Source organism: Eptesicus fuscus, chromosome 22 (assembly GCF_027574615.1).
Source record: "Eptesicus fuscus isolate TK198812 chromosome 22, DD_ASM_mEF_20220401, whole genome shotgun sequence".
Lineage (NCBI taxonomy): Eukaryota > Metazoa > Chordata > Mammalia > Chiroptera > Vespertilionidae > Eptesicus > Eptesicus fuscus.
This window is the reverse complement of record NC_072494.1, coordinates 9,503,210-9,529,772: the sequence shown is the minus strand read 5'-3', so window position 1 is coordinate 9,529,772 and position 26,563 is coordinate 9,503,210. Positions and strand designations below refer to the sequence as shown.

General features: G+C 51.2%; 1 protein-coding gene across 1 annotated transcript in view; it reads left to right on the top strand.

Moving 5' to 3' along the window:
• The window catches only part of CASQ2 (calsequestrin 2), a 44,499-nt gene extending 23,555 nt beyond the window's left edge, over nucleotides 1-20,944 (top strand). The window contains exons 6-11 of the mRNA XM_008147213.3: nucleotides 2,234-2,364; nucleotides 3,814-3,859; nucleotides 8,365-8,419; nucleotides 16,169-16,269; nucleotides 18,103-18,177; nucleotides 19,606-20,944. Coding sequence (XP_008145435.2) covers nucleotides 2,234-2,364; nucleotides 3,814-3,859; nucleotides 8,365-8,419; nucleotides 16,169-16,269; nucleotides 18,103-18,177; nucleotides 19,606-19,812 — 615 coding nt within the window. The 3' untranslated portion in view covers nucleotides 19,813-20,944. The remainder of the gene's footprint in view (nucleotides 1-2,233; nucleotides 2,365-3,813; nucleotides 3,860-8,364; nucleotides 8,420-16,168; nucleotides 16,270-18,102; nucleotides 18,178-19,605) is intronic.
• The last annotated feature ends 5,619 nt before the right edge of the window (nucleotides 20,945-26,563 follow it).

Here is a 26,563-nt window from a genome sequence, read left to right as displayed (position 1 = left end):
TAAAAGAATAAAAAAAGGGATTCTCTGAGATACAAGGCGAAGGCCCCCCCACGGTGCGTGCTGGTGGGCATGTAGTGAACAGGCGAAAATTATGCTCAGCGATCCCCAGAATTAAACTCAAGCACATCACAATCCAACCTCACATCCATGGTCTCCACACTGCAGACCTGGATACTGGCAACCAAGAACCAGAGACCCTCTCCCTTAACACACGCACACATGTGCACGCACACACACACATGCACACACACATGCACACACACACGCACACACACACACGCACATGCACATGCACATGCACACTCACACACGTGGGTGCACCAGAGCTTCCGATGAGCCCCTTCTCGCCTTTGGGAACTGCATTCCAGCCGCCTGCCATGGGGTGAATTGATGAGAGCACGTCCAAGCACAACAGGAAACATCTCACTAAACACGTGCGGCACCAGTGGCATAACTATGGGGCCAGACAGCTTTCTTCACAGGGTCAAGGAGAAGGTGATTTTCTAGAGAGGGTCAGTGTACTGGCAAATGGGGTTTGAATTCTGGCTCTATCCCCTCGGGTAGATAATCCTGACAAATTGCATACTCAGACTGCACCTCGGGCTCATCATTTGTAATATAAGTATAATACTAGCTTTTACCTGATACAAAGGTAAAAGGATTCATAAAGGAATCAACCTAAAACACGTTGCAACAGTGCCTGGCACATGGCAAGCGCTCTATGTGGTTACTATTATTACCTTTTTCTTCCTGGTTCTTAAAATAAGTGGTAAGTGAACCCAGAGAACCCCAACTGAGTGCCGTTTTCAAGCCCAGCTCTGCGAAGAACTGTGTGTAAATGCAGACACTGGGTGCAGAGTTGCTACTTGCCCTGCTCCCTTGCTCCTTGCTCATCATCCATCCACAGTACCCTTTGCCCCGTGGAAAAGGAAAAGAATAAGAAGGAAAAAACAACAACCCATATCTCCATGTCCCTTAAAACACAGTGAACATGACCGCAAAATCTCCTTTGACTGACTATGGCTCTTAACGTGGCCTGTTTCCTCTCGCTCTGAGTCAAATGCCAGTCTCTTTGTTAAGTACTGTAAGAAATGTCCTTCGGACTATCGTGACCTGGAATTAATAGCAGTCGAGGACAAAAACCATAGGGAGACCCATGCTTCCTCAGAATGGACCTCCTTGTGTAACAGCTTATGTGACACCAGTTCCCCTCCTCCCACTTGGTCCTGGCGGCCCCGGGCCACTGGACTGTGGGTTATCGCGGCCAGGCGGCAGCTCTCGGCAATTCCTCTTTAGTTTCAAGGGAACCACTGTTCATCTCTGTGCCCTCTTGGCCCACAGCTCTGACCTGGAAAAGAATGGCATTTGGTTTTCTCCAAGCATAGCACATTCCAGGCCTCTCAAGTCATTTCACAAGAAGAGGCCTGAGTTCAGCAGGTCTGCAGGCGAACACAGCAGCCATTCTGCCCTGACAAGGCGGTGGGGCCACTTAATCAGAGAGGAGATGTCTTCAAGGCTACGCCTGGCTCTGAGCGCTCTCCCTGGTAAAGGGGAGAACAGCTCCAGCTAGCTTGTTGGGTACTAGGGTACTATCCAGTTTTAGCACCGAGAGCCTAAATCCAGGCCACCCCTCCACTCTGGACACACCAGAGTGGCTGTTCACCTTCTAATTTGGTAACCAAGGGGGCAGTTCCCAGAGTCTGAGAAACCATCACAAAAGCCCTGTACCGAGAGACAACTGTAGGGCCATGCTTCAATCTGAGTAACAGTAGGTTTACGAGCTGATTGAGGTTTAATGGCTGGGCCTCTGATTTTGAGTATATGCTTTAAATGGTTCCCATCAACTGCCTGTTCTATCCAAATTGATTCAGTTCAATCCATACATGCAAGGACACTGAGCATCTCTGCTGACCTTTGCATCCTCCTCCAGCCTAGCAAATACAGTAGAGTGATGGTGGTTGTAGAATTAGATTTCCCACTTTTTATTCCGTCTGCTTCCTGCCCCTGCGTGAACCTCATTGGTCAGAAAGGTTTTCTCCTCCCTATCTGTCCTTCTTGGATTGGTCCAGCCAGGCCTTAGGTGAGGGGTTCCTATCACTACAACATCTACGTTAAAAATGTACGTACCCTCTCAAGTCTTTGTCAGAGAACACGCACGCCTTATAGATGGACCATCACTGCCACTCTAGACTAGCATTCAAGGAAGCTATTGTCATATTTCTAATTGTTACAGGTTGCAAAGAAATTGTCCTTGAAGATGAATGAGGTTGACTTCTACGAGCCATTTATGGACGAGCCCACTGCCATCCCTGACAAACCTTACACAGAAGAAGAGCTCGTGGAGTTTATAAAGGAGCACCAGAGGTACCCCAGGTGGCATGCAGGGGGTGGGGGTCCTGGGGCCTAGGAAATGGAGAGGAGCCTCTCAGTCCTGACATTTCGCACCCCTAAGAGCAACTACCTGGAGTCAGCGCCCCCAGAAGAAGGAACTCAGTAGAATGGCTTTGTTGGTCACCCATCAATGGCAGGGATGTTGCTACAGTTTCTGAATATGGGTCTGTCTACACTTGCAAACAGGTTTAGACCACCTCCTCTCAGTCAGCAAATCCCCTCAAAGTCAGAGTCAGATATAAATAAAATTCTTCATAACAGCAAGAGTGATTTAGGGACAGCCTCCTATATGCCAAGTACCGTGGTAGGTGCTATGAGAGCTATTTTATCTAATACAGGGGTGGGCAGGGTGGGAAAAGGTAGGTTTACAGTTGTGATCATGCAAAAGTTTATTCTTGTATTATTATTTATTAGTTATTGTATTGTTTATTTGTATTACAACTGTAAACCTACATTTGCCAAACCCTATATTCAACATAATGAGGTAATTATTATTATCTCAATTTACAGATCAAGGAATTGGGCTCCGAGTAGTTAAATAACTTAGCCAAGATGAACATTCTGTGTGCAGAATTGCTGGGAGAGGAATATTTGACACCACTTAGAGTAGCTCAAGCGTGGACTGGCGACCCTTTCCTGTAAAAGGCCGGGGGGTAAATAGTTCAGCTCTGCAGCCAGATGGTCTCTGTTGCAACACTCAGCTCTGCTGTTTGTGTGGGAAAGCAGCCGCAGCCAATATCTAAACAACGGGGTGTGGCTGTGTCCCAAAACGTTTATTTATCAAATAGGAGGCACCGGCTGGATTTGGCCCTCCAGCTGCAGTTTGCTGAGCCCTGCTCCCGAGGGAGGGACAGTACTGAACGTGGAACATGGTGGTGGGCTCACCATCACCCCCTCCCCTCCCCTCCACTGGACATGTGCTCACGCATGCTCATTGGACCTGGAGCACTACGATTCCATCAATCAGCCAGTCCTGGTCCCTACAGGGAGGCAGTACTTGGAGAAGCAAATAGCCACATTCTAGCACTATTAGCCAACATTCAGAAAGAAATGAAACCATAAGCAAAACACAGATCCCACCTGCTCTTCCAAACACCCTGAAGGGGCTTTGGATGGATGACCCTGAAGATAAAACAAAATCAAGACTTCCTCTTTTCCCTCCCAGGTGGCCTCATTCTGGGCCTTCTCTGGGCTCTCAGGGGTGGCGCCTGTCCGGGAGGAGGGAGATGACTTCTTGCCCTGGGAATGCCTACCCTGTGCCCCCTGGCATTGTTTGTAATAGACTTATAATCCCTGGGCCAAATGGGTCTGTGAAAGGCTGAGAGCGTTAGGCCCAGCTCTCTGTGTGACAGGGCAGGGTATGGGTTAGCTGTGGTGTCCCGAGAATACCTACTCAAGGAAGCTCATCTTTTTTATTTCCAGACCCACCCTACGCCGCCTGCGCCCAGAAGATATGTTTGAAACATGGGTAAGAAAGTGGCAAACTCCTTCTGCCTTGTAGAGACAGGTATATTCCCAAAGAGGAATACCCCTTTGCGTTCCAAAACTCAAACCCAGTTTTACTTGGCTGGAACAGATATCTAGATGGTAGAGTATTTGAAATGTGGACAACATCGCGCTCAGAGAACCCTGTTTTCTATCTAGGTCCTAGTTTATGCCTCTCTGGTGCTGCCACTGGGCAACGTTACTCTATCTCTGAGTCCACTCCCCCTGGGACCACTGGCCAGAGGCCTGGGGGACACCGAGGAGGAGCTATGGAGTCAGAGACTTGGGTTCAAGTCTAGAATTGGACATCTTGTAGCTTTGCATCCTATGTCAAGTCATGTGATCTTTCTGAGCTTTAGTTCCTGCATCTGAACTTAGGGCTTTTCGTAAGGATGGACAGTGTAAAGAGCCCAGAACATGGTAGGTGCTCGATAAAGGAACGGTAGCTGTTTTTGTGACTATCAACTCAGGGCACTGGAAAGCATTGGGTCAGAGTATTCCCCTGGTCTAAGTCACAGACAATGTGTCAGGCGGGTCAAATAGCATCAGAAAGAGGGTCATAAAGATACAACCTCCCACCCACTTCAGGTTTATACAAAATTCACAAATGATAACAACCAAAGTCTGTGGAGCATTTTCCAAAGCATTTCATGTATCCTTTCACTCAGCTCTTTGAATGGTTCTAGAAAGTGCTGAAGAACAAGTATTATTTTAGCCCCAATTTATGTGGGGAAACTGATCATATGGATTAGGTTAATTACTCACGAATACATAACTAATAAGCACTAGATCTTGGGACTTAAATTTAAATCATCTAGAGCCAAATCTCATGATCTCTCTATTATACCTCCCTAGAATGGGCCATGGCCCCACAAGGCACCATTTTGGCAGTGGGGGTGTGGGCGGGAGGGAAAAGGGACTAACGTGGGAACACGTATGCATTTATTTGTGTACTTAATCTTTAACTCAGAGTTGAAACTGATGTGTGAAGAGAGCCATGGAGTAACTTGACACTCTCTGTTTTAACAGCATGTCACTCATTTGGACATGTGAACATAGAACAAACATTTCATAAGACGCTGAAGGGAAATAACCCAGTGTAAAGGCATGGACTGCTTGACAACAACACAGCACATAGAAACATATTTCCCTAACATTCCAAACTTTAAAAATTTAACCTTTTAAATGTTTTGTTATTAGGTTTAAATACTGTAACAGTGCTTTAAAAATAATATTCCTTTAAAAATATTTTTACTTAACTTCAGCCTTATAAAAAGTAGTGCAAGGGTTAGGGTTAGGGTTAGGGTTAGGGATGGGAGTCAGCATTCCTTCTAGAAGAATCCTCCCTGTGTTGCAATAACTAAGTAATTCCAAGAGGGAGTCAGAAACCTCGGGATGAGCCCGAGACACTCCTTTGACCAGGGAGTCTGCTACTTTTAACTGCATTTTCCTTCTTTGCATCTCTTTATTGAACATGAGAACAAACATTCAACAGAGGCTGGGAGGAAACAGCCAAACCTGAACAGTGGTAATCTACCTGGTTGGTGGGAACTGATGTTACTTTCTTCTTGGAATCTCTAATATTTGCTAATTTTCTTCAAGCTGTATGAAAGATTTTTATCACCATACTCTTTTTAAAAATCCAATAGGCATTAATAAGAACCCATTACCTTGTGCTAAGCACAGAGACTATAAATGAACATTGCTGTCCAGGCCTTAGGAGTTCAGGCCTGAGTCGATGAAACAGGTCTCAAATCACATGACCCCAGACCAGGATGCTCCCTGCTGTGACAGAGGTCATACAAAGTGCTGGGGAATCCAGAGTAAGTTATTCACCTAAATAACTCCCAAGCTCCAGTTTTGGGGGATCTGGTGTTGGGTCACATTATATAAAGGCCCCATCGCAGGCTTTTTTCAACTTAAGAGCCACTGACCTGAGTTTGCAGCATCTTCTGTAGAGAGGACAGCAGATACCTGAGCTCATTCTGTGCTATTGGTGACGCCAAGGAGCAGAAACTTGTTCCTCCACCCTCTTAGGTTCCATACTGCAGGCCTGCAAATTAAAATGACAAAGGACAGATTAGTATGAGAAAAAACCCCAAACAGATTTAATTACCTATTTCTGCATGGAAGTTCACAAAAAAACGCGACTCAAAGAGGGGCTTATATACCATCTAAATAGGGGATGGGAGACAGAGGGCCCTTCTGGGAGAACAAATAGGAGACAGGATTGTCTGTTTGAGATCAGAGTTGCACTTGGGAAAGGATTTATGACAATTGCGTCCTTTTAAGAGGCTCTGCATTTAGGCAAATAAGGGATTTCAGGAATTCACATGCTTTCGGCTCCGAATAATTTGTATGCCACGTGGCTTTGCCTGGCCTACGTCAGCGAGGGAAAAAGAGCATGGGCTTCGGGACCAGGCAGAGCTGGCCTGAACCCCAGGTACGTCATGTACGGGCTCTGTGGCTTTAGGGAAGTCGGTTTAATTCCTTAAGCATTAAACAGGAATAGGACTGGCATCTAAGATTTAGAAGTAATGCACTTACAAAGCACTGACACAATGGCAGATCTTCATATCATCATTTTAATCATCCTTGATATTCCAAGGTGTAATCCCTTCCCTCAGAGAGCTTGCCATTCAAGTAAAAAGATCGTTTCCAAGACATTGTGATCTAAAGACCAAAGGGTGACCTGGGCGGCCACGGCTGTGGGGCACAGAGGAAGCCCCTGGCTGGCCGGTCCTGCAGCTCTTCCTCGCCTGTGCCTGTGGGACACGCACCGAGGAACCCTGACCTTCTGGCTTGCCCGGGGGTCTGCTCTGGGAGCTTATTACTGAAAACACCTGGCACAGAGCACATGCCTGCTTCTTTGCAAAGACAGAGGCTCTTTCCCTGGGTTAGAGTCTCCATCCGGGGACCACCTGAGGCCTGGGAGGTGGCGGCCATGTCATGAGCAATCTCTTAGCAAACAGATATGGATTCTTAATTCTGAAACCAATTTCCAAACGTGTTCCAGAAGGGCAGGCAGAAATGGAGCCCGCTTCTCGGAGTTAACACAGCCGCCTCCCCATGGATGGCAGGAGCAGGGACAGGGCAGCCTACTGAGAACCGATCAGGGCATCCTGCCTGGTGATAATAGCAAACATGAAACCTCAGACTCCCCTTCCGGCTGCTGTCAGATTTGTGTAATAAACCTGCGCGCACGCGTGTACACACACACACACACACACACACCACAGACCTATCCAATTCAATACCCCGGAGAACCTGACCAAGGCAGTGCCTGGCTCTCTTGTTTCTAATAATAATATTTTCCATTTAATCTTGCTCAGAATTTTTGGAGGTTTTGTCCATTTCCAACTCAAAGGAAAAAAATTAGCATTTAGATAGGATTGCACCAGCATTACAATCTATTGACATGGAAAGGGGGGTGGGGAGGGCTGAGAAGCCTGGAGTATTGTTTCCTGAGGACGGTTCTGATATGACACTCGGGTGCCCCATGGCGCCCTCTCCCTGTGACAGTGAAGGTCAGCGTCCACTCAGATCTGTCCCCGGGTATCTTGCTCGAGCATCTTCCCCTCCAAGCCTCATGAGGATCACATTTCCTATACAGGAGGCACCTCCAAGCTCTTGCTGGTTCTTCTGCAGGAATGATCGATGCAAAGGAGACACGAGGCCTGTGGTCCTTTCTGTTCAGGACATAGAAACATGGAATGCCACCTGCTTGTCCCCCAAATTTGAAATATTCTCACTTTTCACCATCACACCTTCACCCTTGCCCAGCCCCATCTCCAGCCCCTCCTGTGACCTCCCACACTTAGACAGAGTTAGATGCCTGGAAGGCTCCGGCAAGCTCTGGTTCCAGAGCCAAAAGGAGCCTAAGGAAACGCCCTAGGAGTGGCAGGCAGCAAAGCGCCCCCTACTGACCACGCAGGGGTCTCAGAGAAGCAGGACACATGTGTGAACGGAACAGACCCACATCCTAATTTGCCTCCCGATTCCTGTCTGCTGCCTGTTTGGGGACAGCTGCAGGACCCACCAGCAGCATCCAGAAGCTTCCATATGGGTCTATTACTGCTTTACTTGCTGGTGGTGACTTCTTGAAACTCAGGCTGACATTCACTGAGCTCCGTTCAGAGGGCTGGTGAGCCCTTCTGCCTCTTCCTGCTGCTCTCCTGGACCCACCAGACCACGGGAGTGAGGCCCATTCGGTGCTCATGTCTGTGTAGTTGGTGCTTTTCTGTCTCAAAAGCCCGTTTATTAAGTGCCACACCTTCCTCCCAGTTGCTCATCAGTATTCCCTTCCTTAAGATGCATGCTGCTCTGTCCCCCTGTGCCTCTGTGTCCCCCTGTGCCTCTGTCCCCTGGGCCTCTGCGTCCACTCCCCTCAGCTCCCTCCCCCGCCTCCATTTCAATTCCCGCCTGTCTGTCCCTGACTCCCCGCATCTCTCACCTGGGAGTGTAACCTTTGATTCCTTTCTCCCACAGGAAGATGACTTGAACGGGATCCACATAGTGGCCTTTGCAGAGAGGAGTGACCCAGGTAGGGCCCCTCCCCCTCTTCTGTCTGCTCTCTGACCCCGTAAGCAAGAACTGGCTTCTCGCCTTGGTCAGCCCTCACCTTTCCTGTCCCCTCACTTCCCGCCTACAATGAAAACGAAAGACACGGGGCACCCCCTGGTGGTTGCCTTCCAGGTACAGACCCATTTCAATCGTGCACACAGCTCAGAAGTGTGGGATCAGAGCCTCATTCTGCTTAGCTGCCCAAACTGGGGCTGAGCCCGGGTGAACATAAACACAGCCTCACTCTACAGGCAAGTGTGTGTGTGTGTGAGCGCATGTGTGCACGTGTGCGTGTGTGCATGTGTTTGCGTGTGTCTGTGTCAACTTCTGTTCACATTAAAAGCTGATGTACCTAGCCTATAAAAATAACAATAAATATACCCTCTGGTCTGTCAAATATGGCCTGTGCTTAGGAAACTTAATGGAAAATATTGCCCCAAATAATGAGAACTGGGCCAAAGCAGCAGCCGATTTCCAAAGTGGAAAACGAGCCTATAAATGGATGAGTAACTTTGTTTTATTTTGGACCTTGGACAGCTTTGTCCTGGCTTCGCTCTTTGTCGTGTCAGTGAGAGTGAAGTGCAGGGAAACTAATGAGCAGGTGGTATAAGGCTAGGCCCTGGGCAATGTCTGTGAGACAGAGGGTCCCGGGAGGGAGAGTGTACGTGCAGATTCTGAGGTGTTTTGAGAGACGTGGAATGATCCAGAATGCAACCGGAGAAGGCAGGGGCTTCATTTCTGAGGGCGAAGCAGCCAGGCCTTGGGCTCTGAGGCCTGGGCAGGGTTCCGAAACCTGACGGGGCAGAGAACCACAGGCGCCACGGCCACTCGGCCGACGGGAACGGAGCCTCAGGGACCTGCGGTGTCACGGAGCTCTGAGGCACGTTCTGAGGCTCCATCGGGTTTGGAGGCCATTGCTCCAGGGGATGGGGAGCTCTGTGGTGCTCACCAGGGTCCGAGGCCTCTTGTACGTTCATAGGGACAGATGGGAAACAGCCTCGGAGAAGAGAAACAGCCCAGAGGGCACCGAGAGTTAGCGGGACTTCCCGAAGGAGGAACAGATTGCCTCGCACGGGCCCTGACACACAGTAGGTGCTCAGTAAATACCGTCAGGCAGATGACTGACCAACCGCCATAGTCTCCTACAGACAAAACCCCGACTGTCTTTATCATATAATTTTAAAAGTTGCGATACAATCCATATGCCATACTGTTCACCTTTTTAAAGTGTGCAAGCCAGTGGCTTTAGTACATACACAAAGTTGTGCCACCAGCACCCCTGTCTAATTCCAGAACATTTCATGACCTCAGACATCCCATACATGTCAGCAGTCACCCCCTGGCCTCTCCCCTCAGCCCCTGGCAACCACTAATCTAATTTCTGTCGCTACGGATTCGACTGGTCTGCACATATACATGGAATCATGTAATATGTGGCCCTTTGGGGGGGTCTGTCTGGCATCTTTCACTTATTGTAACGTTTCAAGGTTCCTCCTTTATGTGGTGTGTATCCATATTTTGTTCCTTTTCAGGGCTAAATAATATTCCATTGTATCACAACCAAATCTATGCTCCAAATTAGCTGACAGCATCCTCCCTGACCCTCCTAGCTTTATTAGAATGTTTGAATGCCCACCATGTCCCAGTTCCCCATCACTGACTTGCAGAGTTGGAAAAACTCTTCAAAAATATCTAGCCCTTGTAAAAAAAAAAAAAGCCAGCGTGGTTCCAGCTTCTTTCCACAGATCTGGCCACCCCTTCCCCCTCCATCCCCCCCCCCCACCCCCCGGAGGAGACACCAGCAAAGGAGGCCAAGTGCCCGAGGTGGACAAGCTTCAACGAAACAGACTCAGATCCCTGGTGCTGTGGACAGAGATGCCATCTATGGGCCGCAGCCTGCTGGCCGGACTCCAGGGCCCTCCGCCCACCCCCACCCCCTTCCAGGCTGTGGGGAGGCCCGTCTGGCTCTCGGAACAATGGAACAAAGAGCCTCGGAGAAGCTGCAGGAACCTGTTTGACCGAGATTGCTGCCGATGAATCAAGCTCCTGAAACTCTCCACCTCCTCCCTGCACAAATATCCCTGGGCCCGAAGCCGGCTTTTCCCAAGCCAGGGCTTGTTCCTGGGAAGCTGGGAGAAATGCGCTGGGTGGGGGTGGAGGAGCTCAAAGCATCTTTTTTCAAGGAGGGGAGCTGAGAAAGGGAAAGGCTTTTCCATGAAAGTCTCTGCCTCTGGCTAGTCCGTCATTGCCCGCAGGTCACTGAGGCGTGACCCTGGGTGGAGAGGCCCGGCTGTGGACTAGTAACTGTATTCCTGCCCGGACAGCGGGTCCTCCTCTACCTTAGCTCTTTCTAAAAAGGGACACGTGGCCTATTGCCCCAACCAAAGCCCTGCCCGCTCTTCACGGAAAAGTCACACCTTCGGGGACCTAAACAACCCCCAGCTCCTTAGAGAGCTGACAGTCTGGAGGAAGGGGCCGGGGGCTTTATGGAGAGGATCCCACTTGGTCCCTGAAGCCACTCTGTGACCTCTGCACGACGATGAAGAAGACGAGGACGGTGGTCACTTCTGTGTGCCTATGTGACAGGACAACCTCGTGCGCGGGAGGTGCTAGTTTTTTCCCCCTTTTACGCCAGAGGAACCTGAGGCCGGAGAGGCTGATGGCAGGGAAACAGCGGAGCCCGGGCTCAGCTGAGGGCTGTCTGGCTTCCCAGCCACGCCCTGAACCGCAAGGCCCTGCTGCCGACTCGCCACCCCGCGGAGTGACCACCCTGATGTCATCCAGGTGACAGCCAGCCTCCTTGCTCTCGCGGTCCTTCGTCACCCCCGCCAGCAACAGCAGAAAGACCCAGAGAAGGTCCATGGCACACTCACGATCACATGGGGAGGGAGAGGCGCAGCGGACACACAGGCCTGGATTTCTTGGTGGCTCCCTGGGGCTCACACACACGTGTCTCTGACTGTCGGAGCCCTGGCTGCTGACCTGGCTGTGACCAGCCTGGAACCGGTCCCCGGGGCCCGGGGTCGGCTCTTTCCCACCAGCCCCGGCCACCTGGGAAGGAGGAGCGAGTGGTCACCGGGTTCCTTCCCACAGAGACGGGGCTCCCAGCGGCCTCGCGCCCCCGTGGGAAACCTGGCTGGGCAGGAGCCCTCAGCCGGGTCATGGGAGCGCGGGGTCCGCGCCGTGGGGCAGGGAAGCCGGCACGGTTCTCACAGCGCCGGGCCCTCTTCTTTATTTAGCTCCGTCTCGGAGGCTCCGGGCTCACGCAGGGACGTGGCTGCGGCTGGGGGAGGCCGGGGCTCGGCCACAGGTCAGAGGGGAAGGCACAGTCCCATGGCCTCGGCGGAAGCAGCGCCCCCACGGCCCCACGCGCACCCCTGGCTGATCCCTTTGACCCCCACACTGCCGCTCTCACCCCGGGCACCTCCCGCACCAGCCGAGGCAGGAGCGCCAGGTCCCCCGGCGGGGAACGCGGGCTGCGGAAACGGCTGCAGCTGTGCAGACCCAACACCTACTCCGCCACGTGCTGGCCCGTGACACTGGGCAGGTCACGTCCCCTCCCTGCTGTCCCGACTCCATCCTCTTCAAGATGGAGGTAATAAAACCCTCCTGCCCTCCGTCAGACTCAGTGCAAACATTAAATACAAAAGTACTCGGTACCCAGAAAGCGCTCGGTGAATGGAATCAGCGAGCCCCTGACCCACCTGAGCGAGGCTCGCTCAACCGCCCCAGGTGCCTCAGTCACCGAGTCGGGAGCAGGGGCCGGAAGGGACCGCCCATGCGTCCTGCGTCGTGACGTAACTTCCTGTGCGCGGGACGTCTCCGCTGTACGGACCTAGGCCGCCTCTAAGCCAGCCCTGTGCCCTGAATGTAAACATTGAATGAACAGGTGGGTGGCCAGCTTCCTCGCATTCAGCTGGAAGAACTCAGAGCATTTAAAAATAATGGCCAGCCCTGGCCGGTTTGGCTCAATGAATAGATTCCCGCCAAGGGCACGAACCTCGGTTGCAGGCTCCATCTCCAGCCTGTTCGGGGTGCGTGTGGGAGGCAACCAAACGATGTGTCTCACATCGATGTTTCTCTGTCTCTTCCCCTCCCTTCCACTCTTTCTAAAAATCAATGGAAAAGGTATCCTCAGGTGAGGATTAACAAACAAACAAAAGTGGCAAAAGCTTACTGTGCGCCAGGTACTGTCTCGGCCTCACAGATACTAACTCATCGAAGTCACAACCATCCTGTGACATCGGCACCATTATCATCATCACCCCCATTATACAGATGAGGGACAAAGACATGAAATAACTTGCCCTAAGTCACAATCTAAATGGCAGAACCAGTATTCTCACCAAGGTCATTTGCCCCAAGCGTTCCTGTGTTTCAGCCTCAGGCTGGGCTCCCCCGTCTCTGTCCTGGAACATTTCGGGGGGTGCAGATTGTGCCCATATAGAACTCATTGTCCTGAAAGAAGGCTGCCCTTGGTTCTGGGTGTAATTTCTCCGCCTCTAACGTCAATTTCATTTAGTGATAAACTCTGTGCATGTTTTATGAGCTTTCCTTGCGCCTCTGTAAACCCCCAAACCTTTGGCATTCTTAAACATAGGCAGTAAGCCCCAATTTTTACTTCTCCTGTTTATGTAACAACTCCAACCCACTTGATTTTTTTCTTGCAGAAACCAATTTTTTAAAAATTATACTTTTATTGATTTCAGAGAGTAAAAGAGAAGGAGAGAGAGAAACATCAATGATGAGAGAGAATCATCGATCGGCTGCCTCCTGCATGCCTCACTCTGGGGATCGAGCCAGCAACCTGGGCGCGGTCAACACTCAACCACTGGGCCATGCTGGTGGGCTTGCAGAAACCAATTTTTATCCCTTTGATCTTTTTTGAAATCTCCAAACCTGCTCTAGAATGCAGAATAGGAAAGGTTCTTGTATGTGGCATTAAAAAGAAAAGAAGTAATCCCACCATTATGGGTTTTTCCCATCAGAAAACGACAGCGCCGTCCTGCATGTGTTCAGCCTCAGTTCTGCTCGTGACCTTATCCGCCACAACACGTGTGCCTACTCAGCCTCTCCCTCCCCTTTACGGGAGTTGGTCTTTTGCACTTGGATTTGGGTCTGAGTCGTTGAATGTCATCCTCTCTGGGCATTTCTGATTTGTCAAGGTCTCTCTTAAAATTGGTTCTCCTCTCCCACACTACTGGCAACGTGGCTTCCTATATTACCCTCCTTTCTCCACTGCTGACAGCAGGCACTGGAGGTGTTTGGGAGGAATTCCCCCTTGTGGTCTGTGTAGTCTACTCCATGAATTCACAGGGAACCCAGGGGGGCACCAAGTTCCCCGGCCTGTGACACAGTAACGTGCCCGGAAGAGAAGGATCCGTGGTGCCCAGATGGCAGCAGCCAGGGGCCCTCTGGGAGCTTGACTCTCTCAGCCACACCGTGGGCTTCAGGAGGAAGAACCCCCATCCCACCTACACCCCAACCCCCGAGTGGTGGATAATGAACTCTCCAGCACATGGCCCTGTGGTCTCACCCAGGCTGCCTCCCTCTTTGCTGGGCCGGGGGGGGTGGGGGGGTGGGGGCAGGTGCAGGGGATGGGAACCCTCCTCTCTGCTGACAGGAAGGCCTGCTTTCCAGGTGACGAGGCCCGAGGGGCCGTCTCAATCTTATGAACTAACAACATTGAAAGTGACTACACCCACGCAAGGCAGAGCTGCTAAGAAGAGAGTGCATGCTGCCTGGAATGTATGAGAAAATGAGGAAGTGTTGAGAAAAACCTTTACCCAGAGGCCCAAGTAGCCAAACAAAGGCCGGGTTGCCGGGAGAAGGGAGAGGCTTGTTAAACAGAGGCCAGAGAGAGGGGCCTGACTGGCTGGGGGCCCCCACCAAAGAAGAAACCTTTACAAAGAAAGGCGGTTGCCATTCTGAATTCCTAAGCAGCTGGTGAGTGGCTGTACAGAAGGTCCACATTTCAGGCCAGAGTCAGCCATGCGAGAAACGTAACCTCATAGTCTAGACCCATGGTCGGCAAACTGCGACTCGCAAGCCACATGCGGCTCTGTGGCCCCTTGAGTGTGGCTCTTCCACAAAATACCATGGCCTGGGAGAGTCTATTTTGAAGAAGTGGCATTAGAAGAAGTTTAAGTTTAAAAAATTTGCCTCTCAAAAGAAATTTCAATTGTTGTACTGTTGATATTTGGCTCTGTTGACTAATGAGTTTGCCGACCACGGGTCTAGACCTAAACGTACATTTTACCCCTGGATGGCGGAACCTGAGTCTGACAGTGAGGGGTCCCCCCACCCCTGCCCACCAAGCCCGGGGGCCAGTGTCCCTCTGGCTCCCAGGCATGGACAGGCGAAGTCATTGTCATCATAGCCTCTCACAATGGCATCTGCCATTCGGTCTGGCCTCCAGCTTTGTCCCAAGGTCACCAGCGGCTCCTCCGTCCAGCGGCTGGATCTGTCTCCCCTCTCAGCTTCGCCCATGATCCCCAGAACCACAGAGAAGAGGACAGGCCCTGACTCTCCTGCCCTGGTGCTCCTGCGGGGGTGGAGGGGTGGGGACAGGGACGGGGGAGAGGGGGTAGCGCTGGGGGGGGGGGGGGCGGTCAGAGTTCTCCCAGAGATTGATTCTGGGTCTTCCCCTTTCCCTGAGATTTATTCCAGATCAGAGCATGGGTGCCCGATATTCTAAGATTCCCTGAAATTGTGGCACTTCTGTATGCGGACAGCGAGGCTCACATGGACCTGCGTTTGTGTGTATGGACATGTACACACATGCGCGCGCGCGCACACACACACACACACACACACACACACACACACACACACAAACACACACACACAGGCTTATTCCCAGGGACTTTCCAGAGTCTAAACTCTGTTTCCAGTTGGGAGTGGGGTGGGGTTGCCGAGGCTTTCTCTTACTAAACATTCTTCCAAAATGCTTGTTTATGGTATAAGTTTTGTTGTGTGCAGTCCTACAAGATTTAAGCTTTTAAAGCAAAAAGAAAGAGAGGGCGGGGGGGGGGGGGAGGGGGAGAAAGAAAGAAAGAAAGAAAGAAAGAAAGAAAGAAAGAAAGAAAGAAAGAAAGAAAGAAAGAAATCTGTGTTCCTGAAACTCACAAGACAGGGTCTGCTTTTCTTATGAATCATCCCTCCCGCGGGGGCAATGAATGCTGCGGACTGAGGGGAAGGCACAGCTCACACGGAAATAGGGAGGGAGGGGCACCCCATTGACTTCTCAAAACTATGAAACCAGCTCTAAGTCAGGAGCTCCCTTCGTTGGAAGGTTTTAGGAATTCCAGGCCGCAAAAAATCAAGGGTCCAGGCTACGTGTCCTGGTCCCAGAGCACAGGTCCCGGGGAAACCGAGGGATGGCCAGTTGCTGGTTTCCGCAGCCGCCCAGAGGGCTGAGTGAGGACCAGGCCGGGCGGGTTAATCTTCACCTGCAGGTTAGCGATCGGATCAGAGCTCGGCTTTGAGTTACAAGCCAGCCACTTCCCTGTGAACTTTTCATTTCTGTACTCAAAAACTTTATTGTTTCCTTTGAGTAAGCTGCTTTGTGGCAGAGCTCTCCTCTGACTCATTTTATAGAATAATCCTATAATTTGAGGGTACGCAGCCAATGGCTTAAGAAACCCTCATGGAAAAACCGCAGCCTCTGCCGTCCGTGCTGAGAGCCATGTAGGCACGGGGGTTACTCACCTTCTTGATCCGGCTGCAGATGGCTACGAGTTCCTGGAGACCCTGAAGCAGGTGGCCCGGGACAACACCGACAACCCGGACCTGAGCATCATCTGGATCGACCCGGACGACTTCCCTCTGGTGAGTGGCTCAGACCCGGGCCCCGGCCACGGTCGCCGTCACAGTGTCATGCTTGGGTGTGGTGTGAGGGCCTCTCATGTGAAGGAGGATGGGAAACAGGAGGGGCACTTGCATAAACTCAGTGGCCGCCCCATCCAGCAGGGGAGACCTTGGCCACTGGGGCAACATTGACCTTGGGGCCTGGTGCTGACCCTGACGTGGTTAGATATATTTGTTCTCACTCCCTGGAGACCAGAAATCTCAGCTGAGCTGCTGAAATGCTTCTGCAGCCCATCACCACCCACTGCTGTAACCTCTCTCATTTTCCTGGGTGGGGACCATCGTTTCGAGGTGACCTGAGTTACTAAGTGATGAGAACCAGACGTGAGCTCTTTGCCTAGAGCCCAGAGCTGCACGGGGAGAAGGAGCCACCTCTCCAGGGCAGGGACCCTGTCTCCGTCGGGTTCTCCCAGGTCCTGGCCTAGTGTCCAGCCCGGGACTAGCATGCGTCAGAGCCTTAAAGTCCAAACTTTCGCTGGTGTCAGCGATCAATGAGCAGCAAGCCTTGGTTGTGCTTGGTTTAAAGAGAATAAGAATTTGGACAATACACAAGCCCAGTGGTGATGATGATGAATGCAGCTGCTGTGTACTGTATGCCTGGAACGAGAGTAAGTTCTTCACATGTATCGTCTCGTCTAACCCTCTCAACACCCTGTGCAGTGGGGACTATTATCATCCCCGGGTCACAGAGGGAAGGAACGGCAGCTGGAGAGGTCAAAACAGCGACTGGTCGGTGTGATGTTCCAACCCAGGTCTACGTGATGCCAAAGCTTCGTCGGTCAGTCAACAGACCTCAGGTTGAGCTAACTGCTGGTCATCAGGACACATTTCATAGGTTACAAATGACAAGTCTAGCCTTCCAGGAGTTACCATTCGATGCATAGGCCAGGACCAGTCGTGCTATGGCTAAACAGACAAAACCGAGGGGTTTTAGTGATTGCAACCCAAGCCCACATGCAGGACGAGTGCATCCAAGGCAGAGACTTCCGTGACACCTGAGGTCAATGCCATCGTTGCGGGCAGTCCTAACAAAACCACGGCCGTGGGAGGCGCTGTGTGCTGTAACTTTGGCCACGGCGCGAATGTGTTTCTAATTTATCGGGACTCCGGTTATGCAAGCTTGCGGATGGTCTGCAGCTCTGACCTGCTCTGTTTGCCTTGCTTTTTGCAAAGGAAAAATCTCAGACTATTCTGATTTCCAGGGCCCATCAGGCTATGTATTCACCTGGGAGACTTTCCCCCCATGGAACGCCTCCGTTTTTATTGGTAGCCCATGGCCCCACCCCCAGCCTTTAGTCCCGCCCCCGTCGGAGATTAGCCCACAGGGACCCAAGCCTGTCTGCATGAAGAGGCACTCTTCTTACTTGTATGCCAACCGACGGCGCGTCACTGCTTTCTCAGCGACCTCACAGGCAGAGTGGCGCAGCGTAAGGGGTTTTTAAATGGGGCGTTGGGAGAGGCGGAGGGAAATCTCTCCCACCACATAAGCTATAAAGAGCCCCAAGCAATTTGGGGATCGACTTTGGACCACCTCTGCAACGCTCTCCCCTACAGCTGCACACGCGTCCACGTTCCACGTTTCATGGTTTATGACATCCTTTCTTCCCGTGCTGATTTAAAGGGCTGAGGGCTGGGCAAGTCTTCAATTTCCTAAGTGCCCGCAGCTGCTGGGAGCCCTTCACCCAGCGGTGACCTAGTTACTGTGATGGGATGGCAGGTGGGTGCACCACAAAAAGTGGTTTCAGCGGGGAATGCCCTGTCCCCGCCGTCTAATTTTACCTTCTGTTGCCACAGCTCATTGCCTATTGGGAAAAGACTTTCAAGATCGACCTATTCAAGCCGCAGATTGGGGTGGTGAACGTGACAGATGTGAGTACGCCCCGTGGAAGCTTGCCCAGGCCCCCGTGGCCGGCCCCGTGTCCTGCCGAGCAGCCTTGACCGTGAGGTCACGCAGGGAGTCCAGTCCCTCATAAAAGGAGCAGGACCCCAGGCCCCGCCCAAGCTCAGTGTGGCCTGCGCCTCGTCTCGGAGCCAGTCCCAACCTATGGTTCCTGGTTCCCTCCCCCGGCGCATGTCCTTGCTTATGGGGCCAGCCTGACCTGGGTCACGGCCTATTTGGGAATAAGCCCCCTGTACTTTCTTCCAATGCCCCCAAACAAGGTCTCTTCGCACAACGGACCCCACACTTGGAGCTGCCATTGCATGGTGGATGGAGGCCCGCTCCCTGGCACCGGCTCGCAGACAGGAGACCGGGTCACAGGAAGCGGGGAGGAAGCCAGGGGGATGGCGGGGCTTCTCCTCACCATCCAGGCCCCACTGGCCCGAGGGCGGCAGAGGCTAGTGAGGAGGCCTGGCCGAGCCTGAGGAATGGCAGACCTCAGTCCAGACATCTGATGCAGCTCCACACAACAACACACAGGGGACAGACACACCAGGCAGACGGATGATGGACGGAAAGGGATGGCCACAGAGGGTCCATCAGAGCCACACCTAACTGGTGCCGACGGGTGTGAAGGGGGCCCGTCAGCCATTCCCCTCGCCCTGTCCGCAGGGTTCAGTCAGCTGGGGAATTCTACATTTACGTATTTTCTAAACTAGTTTTTATATTAATAATAACGTCAACAATTTGCTCAAGTTGGAACACTTCAAAACAACAGTAGCATATAAGGTGAAAAGCAAAAACACGCTGCACTGCCGACCCCATCCTAGTCCGATCCCTGGGGGAAACGTTGGTGGTAGTTTCGTGGCTATCCTCCCAGAAATGTCATCATATATAATAAGGAGCTAATATGCTAATTAGACTGAACAGCAGAACCACTGTCCGGAATGCGAGGGCCAAGCCCCTTGCACGAATTTCGTGCATCGGGCCTCTAGTTCTATATAAAATAGAATATGTAATTAAGAAGTACAAACTGGTAGTTACAAAATAGACACAGAATGTAAAGTGCAGCATAGGGAATATAATCACTAATATTGTGATAACCATGTATGGTGCCAGGTGGGGATTGGAAATACCGGGGGAGGGGACCACTTTGTCAAGTACACGATCATCTCACCACTACACTGCACACCTGGCCCCAACACGGAAGAAAGTTAAAACAGTAACAAAGACGAAGAGCCACATGTTACTAGTAGTATCAACTCATGAGCAGCACCGGATTTCATTAACAAATTAAAATCGTTAGGAATGGACTATAGATGTTGTTGGATAGGGATCTATATACCAGCCGCGTGGGGCCCTCGGGTCCGACTCGGCCCGCGGCCTCGCTCACGGCCCCATCCTGCCTCTCCCCGCAGGCTGACAGCGTCTGGATGGAGATTCCGGATGACGACGACCTGCCCACGGCCGGGGAGCTGGAGGACTGGATTGAGGACGTGCTTTCTGGAAAGATAAACACTGAGGAAGATGACAAGGAAGATGACGATGACGACGATGACGATGGCGACAGCGATAATTCTGATGAGGAGGAGAATGATGACAGTGATGATGATGATGACGACTAGCTCCGGCTCCACCTGGTTTTGATGAAAACGGAATCCCGGCTCCCCACTTCCACACGGACAGCACCAGGGGGCAGCCAGCAGCCCCGGCCACGCCCAGTCGCTCTCTCCCTTTCCCACCATCTCTTCCCACCCCTTCCCATCAGGAGCTGTACAATTCAGCACATGCACATGCCTTTCTCAACCCCATCGCCCCGCTCAGCAAGGACCGTGGGGAACTGTTCCCCTGTGGATGGTCCTGACCGTCACGGGAAAGCCCTGCTCTCTGTCCGGCCACCCGTGGCCACGGCAGCGCTGGACTCCGGCGTTCTGGGGAGAGCCCTCCCCTAACACCGCTACTCAAGTTTACTTGTCTCCTTTGGCACCGACAGGGCCAGAATGGACAGCCTGCTAACTCGCAAACACGCAGTGGCCGTATTATCATCAGAGCCCAGGGAAGACACGCGATTAATCCTGCAGCCCCGTGCCTGGCACATCAGTGAGCCCTCGTAGGGGAGGCTCAGCCTTGGGGACAGGCTTATGAGTCAGCTTCTCTCGGCTCTATTAAGCTTATTCTTTAAGTGGAGGCCAGACCATCATGAGCGCCGATCCGAGCCTTCGGATGTCCATCGAGAGGCCTTGTACAAGTGCCTGTGGATGGAGGTCACCATCACTTCCAGTATGTGGGGCACTGGGATGGAGGTTAACGTGCTCTCTGAAGTTCCCTGAGGGACAAGTCTCACATATGGGAGGGGGAGACACTGAAAGAATGAAAGGTTTTTACCTTTTCTGATGGGGCAGGTGGCTTCCTAGCCTGAGCTTGGGTCTGGACCCCCCTTTCCATTTGGAGAAAAGGTAGGTTTATCCAGAGGTCAGGTAACTCTCCTTTCACCAGCACTCCCACAGTTGACCAGGACAGTAAACAGAGTTCATAGTGATGCCCCGAGGCACTAACATAAACATATGTGCCCAAGTGCCTTCAGGACTCTCTAAGTTACATCGTGCTCGGTAGTTTTAGCGTTAAGTGTGAATAAGAATGTTCTAATTTATTTTCTCAATCTTTTAACATGTGTAAGACACTGCAAATTCTTCCAAAATAGGGCAATCCTTTTATGGAATACTAGCTAACTGTCATTAAAGTCATATTTTGAAAATATTAAAACTATCTCGTGTGTGTTTTTCTTTTGGAGAATTTTTATGAGTTCATTTGAGCCAAACTGATGGCCAATGCCGGGGAGCAAGACCCAAAAGCTCCCCAATATTAAGACTGTCTTGGAAATCCTCTCTGATTTTCTGATCCTGTTCCCATTCTCTCTTCTGTTTCTTCAGTTTTCCTTCCTGGCCTTCCTTCCTCCGCCCGCCCTTTAAATGTTAGTATTTCCCAGTATCTCCACTCTTTCTAACATGTTTCTAGGGTAGGATCATCCATGCCCATCAGCCACCACCTATGTGCTAATGACTTCCATGTCTAGGTCGCTAACCTTGACTTAGACCCATTTATTCAACTGCTCTTGGACATCATGGTTTGGATGCTGCACAAATGCTTCAAACAATGTAACAAAACCCAAGGCCATTACCTTCTCCCCTAGGGCTCCCCCTCCTCCTCTTAGTGGAGCCCCAGTTTGGATGAGTGATGTCACCATCTATCCAAATGCCTAGGTGACCTGGCCCCTTCTCTTCTATGTCCATGGCATTTTGTGTGTACCCCGATTCGTGGCACTTATTTATTTATTAATATGTATTTTTTAATTGATTTAAGAGAGGAAGGGAGCGAGAGATAGAAACATCAATGATGAGAGAGAATCATTGATAGGCTGCCTCCTGCACACCCCCTACTGGGGATCGAGCCCGCAACCCAGGAATCTAACTGTGACCTCCTGGCTCAGAGGTTGATGCTCAACCACTGAAGTCATGCCAGCCATGCTCAGCGCACTTATTTAAATTGCAACACGTATTTCCATATTTGTCCTTTCCGTAAATTGTGGGCAAGGAATTTATCTTTGTATCCCCAGCACCAAGCAGATAGTCCGTTATTGAACGGATGAGCGAATAACTGATTCATCAGAATACCCGTAACACCTTAGGATTGCTGGGTAGCAATGCGTAATCCCCAGGACTGCTGGGTAAAGCAATGTGTGCAGGGCTTCCGAACTCTTATTTCTCCCCCTCACAGCCCAAGGCAGGTGCATCCCATGCTGGGCTACGCTGCCAACCCGCCAGGCCCAGGCTTACCTCAAGTAACCTCTTGGGGAGGTAAGTTTTCAAAGCCACCTTTGAAGCTAATCTTTCAAACGGCCAAGGAATGTGGTCCGTCATAAAAGTGGTCTGTTCCCCAGCCCGGGGAGATCCCCTTGTTCGCAGCGGGAGACCGTGAGCAACGCGCATGGGGTTGAAATCCTGCCCTGAGCTCCCGTGTCAGAGGCTCTGGGGGTCACGCGGGCACTGTCTGGAAGCAGCTGCTTGGTCACGGGTCTGACACGTTCAAAGCTGATATGTATGGGATGTTTGGCCTGGAGCGCGATGCTATCGCTTTAACGTGAATTATCTCACTTAATCTTCTCGGCTCTCAGGAGATGCGTCTGGTTATTCTCCCCATTTTACAGACGAGGAATCTGAGGGGGACTTGTGGGGGAGGGGGCTCGTGTAATTTTCCTAGGGTCACAAAACACTTTAAAAGAGTGTCAATATAATCCCATTTTTACACTTAAATCAAGGATTTAAATGAAATTCCTAAAATTAAGGAATCAAAGGATCCCATTTCTTTTCCTCAGAAAGTGTCCAAAGACGGACTCCAAGTGTGTGTCCCATAATCCTTTACACTGATGACGCCAAGAGACCCCTTCTCCGTTCATTTCAGAGGCGATGATGCATTTAAACAGTACGGGGAATGTCAGATCATCGGAACGGCAAGGTCACCCTATTAGGAAAAAATAGTTCACTGTGTTATCAAGAATGCACAATCACTTTCATGAGCAAGAAGCTAGAACAGGAAAAATGTTCAAAGCACCTGGTGTCATTGCCACAAATGCATCGCCATTTTGTCGGAAATATGAATTCTCAGAACCACAGTAATAAGATCAGATGTAAATACAGACAACATACCCAAAAGTCAAATACAGCTTGGCTTGTCCAATGTCAACATCAGCCCGTGTCACTAGAAGATGCCTGCATGACACTTGGACACCAACGGGGAATCACTGCGTTTCCCTCCAAGCAGAGATACTGCTGTTCCCACGCCCCTGCTGACGGCCTTGCCTCTGGCACTGGCTTTGCCTGATGCCATCCGGATACCCCTCACTCCACGCCCATCACCGGGCAGTTTCTCACTGGAGACTCTCAAAACTCCGCAACGTTCTGCGGCTGCACCATGGGTAATGGATGGGAAAGAAAGGAATCTTTGGTTTATGTCTGCACACAGCTTTCATCTTTTCTCCAGCAGAGTTTGTTCGTGAGGACGTAAATTGTGCACCTCTTGGCCGACGGCCCAGAGAAACAGCTTATCAATGATCTATACAATGAATATGTTCACACCAATTGCTCTCTCTCCCTCCTGTCCATGCAACAGATAAGAATGTGTGAGCTGTCAGCGCTCCGCACAGGTAAAGAGATAGCCGAGTGAAAATCCATTTGTCCAATAATCAAGCTCCCTTTAAATAGGCCTATCTAAAATAAATCACCAATTTAAACTGAAATACCAAGCCACTCACAAAAACAATCCAATATTCACCACCACCACCACAAATAAAGCATATGACATTTTTCTCACGCTTGACTCAAAGATTTTTTTTCCATTTATGGATTTACTCAGAAAAGCCCTGTTTCATCTCCAGGTTTTAGAGCCTAAGATTTTAATTTCCAGTAGTCTATTCATTTAGAATATTCTCTGGCCATAAAATGATTGCAACCAGGTTGTGTGTGTGTGTGTGTGTGTGTGTGTTTTAATGCAATGGCGATTCTATTTTCCCATTCAATCTACCCTAATTGACTTAGTGTTCACAGAAACTTGACAGGCTATCTCTATCTAATAGGATATCGAAATCATGCAAGAGTGAAAATGTCCCCTAAAATTCTTTAGATGAGGAAGGGAAACAAAATTCAACTTGGGATTTCTGCTTATTTTCCAAAATAAAAAATGTAACATGAGTTCACTGGGACGGGGGATTCAAAATGAACGGGATGCCAGGTACACCCTGCCCCTCAGAGACACTGGCACCGTTACTGATGCCATAAGGAGAGGAGGTCGCACAGCGTAACCTGTGAATGCAGGCACGCGTGCTCCCGCCGACGGCTGCTGGCCGTCCATTCATTCCTTCACATGTTCGGAATGCCTCAGAGAGCCCACCGCCCTGAGTGTGCAGGGAGTCACCAGACTCGTCATACACACACGATGCTCAGGGGTTCAGGCTGGTCTGCGAAACTGGCCCTCCTGGCTACAAAGTGCAGCGTCAGCTAATCCGGGAGAACACGAAAGAGCCCGGCCACATCCTTGCACAAACGGTTAAGGCTCCGTCAGATAGAGCGAGGCAGTTCTGTCAACTCAACTTTTTGGGTTGATGCTGGATTCTGAATCTAGAAATGCACAGTTCTTTCAACACAAAAGTGATCGTCAAAGAAACGTCTCTGAATGAGACCTGGCCCCGGCCCCTCTGGCCTGGCATCCGTGTTGAGAAATGGCCATCCGCCAGGCTGGCTACGTGCACCCCGCAGTGAGCCGCACCCACCCAGCTGCATACGCCACACATTTGTACTCATAAGCGATGGCTTGGAAATCCAATTTGGTCATAATTTAGGGGTCCAGAGGCGATGGCTAGTTAACGAAAGCCTACAGTGAGTCCAGGAATTATTAACAAAGTTTGGATTTTCTTGTTTATTTCTTTTATCCAAATAGTACTTCCGTGCCACAAGAAATACCAAAGACATTCAGGTGAAAAGCCCAGGGGGTTTGTCACATTTGTCCCGAGGCTTAAGATAAGCGTGTTGTTATCCCACCGAGACAAGAAGAAAACACCGATGTTTTCCAGCCAAGATGTATCCATGGCAGACTCAGCGCCAGTGGGAAGTGACCCTTCGGGTGTTAGGAATCTGTTGTGTTGGGGACACTCCTGATAGAGATTTATTTCACAGGTGAGACAAAACAAGTGGGGTTATCTAAGGAGAGGTGGGACAAGGCCGGGAAAGGGACTCACAGCCCTGAAATCGAGTTGTACTCCGTAGTTTTAGATTTCTTATCCGCCCTTTGAAACCTGTCCCCGCTCCTGACGAGCACAATGCCGAGGGTGTGAGCACTGTCCCCCCTTCCCTGTCCTTTACTGAACGCAAACAGCAGGAGAGAAGAGGGTAGTTTAGGCACAACGGAGCCCAGACTTAAAGCCACGGGAACGGGAAAACAGGGCTGCACAGCTCCTGGCTAGGCCTGCGGGCGGTCCCTCTCCCCGCAGCCGGCGACAGGATGTGGACACAGCACGGGGAAGAGGCTGCCTCAGCTCAGGAGGCCAGGCCAGGCTCTGCACACCTCCCTGCGGCCAAAGCCCAAGGTGGCTGCAGGGACCAGCACCGGGTCTTGCCCCAGGGGCGACCCTGGCAGGCCTGGTGTTTCTGGGGGCAGGAGGATTCTCAAGTTCTGTTCATTGAAAATCCAATGGCACCTGCTTCCGGCGGGGCCACGTCTCTGGACAAACCCAAAGCGAAGGAGCAAAAGCAGCTCCACCTCCGACAAACCCAGGTTCTGGTTCAAGGTGACGTGTCCGCAGGTCCCTCCTCTGCATCCGAACCGCCAGCTCAGTTAGATCAGACCTCAAGGTACAGCAACCGAGGGATGGAACCACACACTGGATGCGAACTTCCACTCACTATCCGAGACCGTGGCAGGTCTCCCCCTCTCCGCCATCCCTTTTCTCACCTGTACAGCTGAGGGGACCCCACCTTCAGAGGCTGTGAGGATAACCAGTCCCTGACATACGTGCCTGGTAAACACGTCAGGACCTTCTCTTCCTTCTTGGACCGCACTGTCCTGTCCAAGACCTGGTCTGAAGTCTAAAGGTTCTGAGCATCCTCTTGGTTCAAGCTCAGTGGGTACAGTTCTCGCTGTGGGTCTAATAGCTCCACTCACTAGCACTGAATCCCGGGCAAGGGCTGTGCTCTGGGCTCAAGAACAACTCGCATTTACATGGGATGGAACATGACCGCAAGGTTACATGGCAGTGCGTTCACAGTAGTGATTTATTTTTTGTAACAAGATGCAGGAAGCATAAACGCTTACCCAGAACTACCCATCACATTTCGATCGCAGGGGCTCTGCGGCAGGGCTATTTAAATATTGTGCCAACATTCTGTGCTGCCCTCAGGGTTCCAGCTCAGGTTTTGGATGATGCTCAGTTTTTCAGCTGTATTGAGAAACATACAGTGAGGCGTCCAGGGTCGTGGAGGTGGAAGGTAATTACCACAGAACTTGACCTTCCTTTCTGCCGTCAGGTCAGACGGGCCTGAACAAGGTCCCAGGGTCTGGCCTGCAGGTGGGCGGGCCCTGCGGGCGGCAGCTCGGTGCTAACGCCGTTCACCTGGGAGGAGCCGGTGTGACCGAGGGAAAGGGGTACAGGAGGGAGAGAGAGGGGTCCCTGGCTATGGAGCACCCTCCCAATGACGGGTGCAATTAGGAAATCTCTCAAATACACAGCCTGTGTAGAAACACATGCACCTCACATGCTCATCCATGTCAACCCACAAACAAGTTACCAACGAAGAGACATACCCATCTGCCACAGACAACACAGATGTA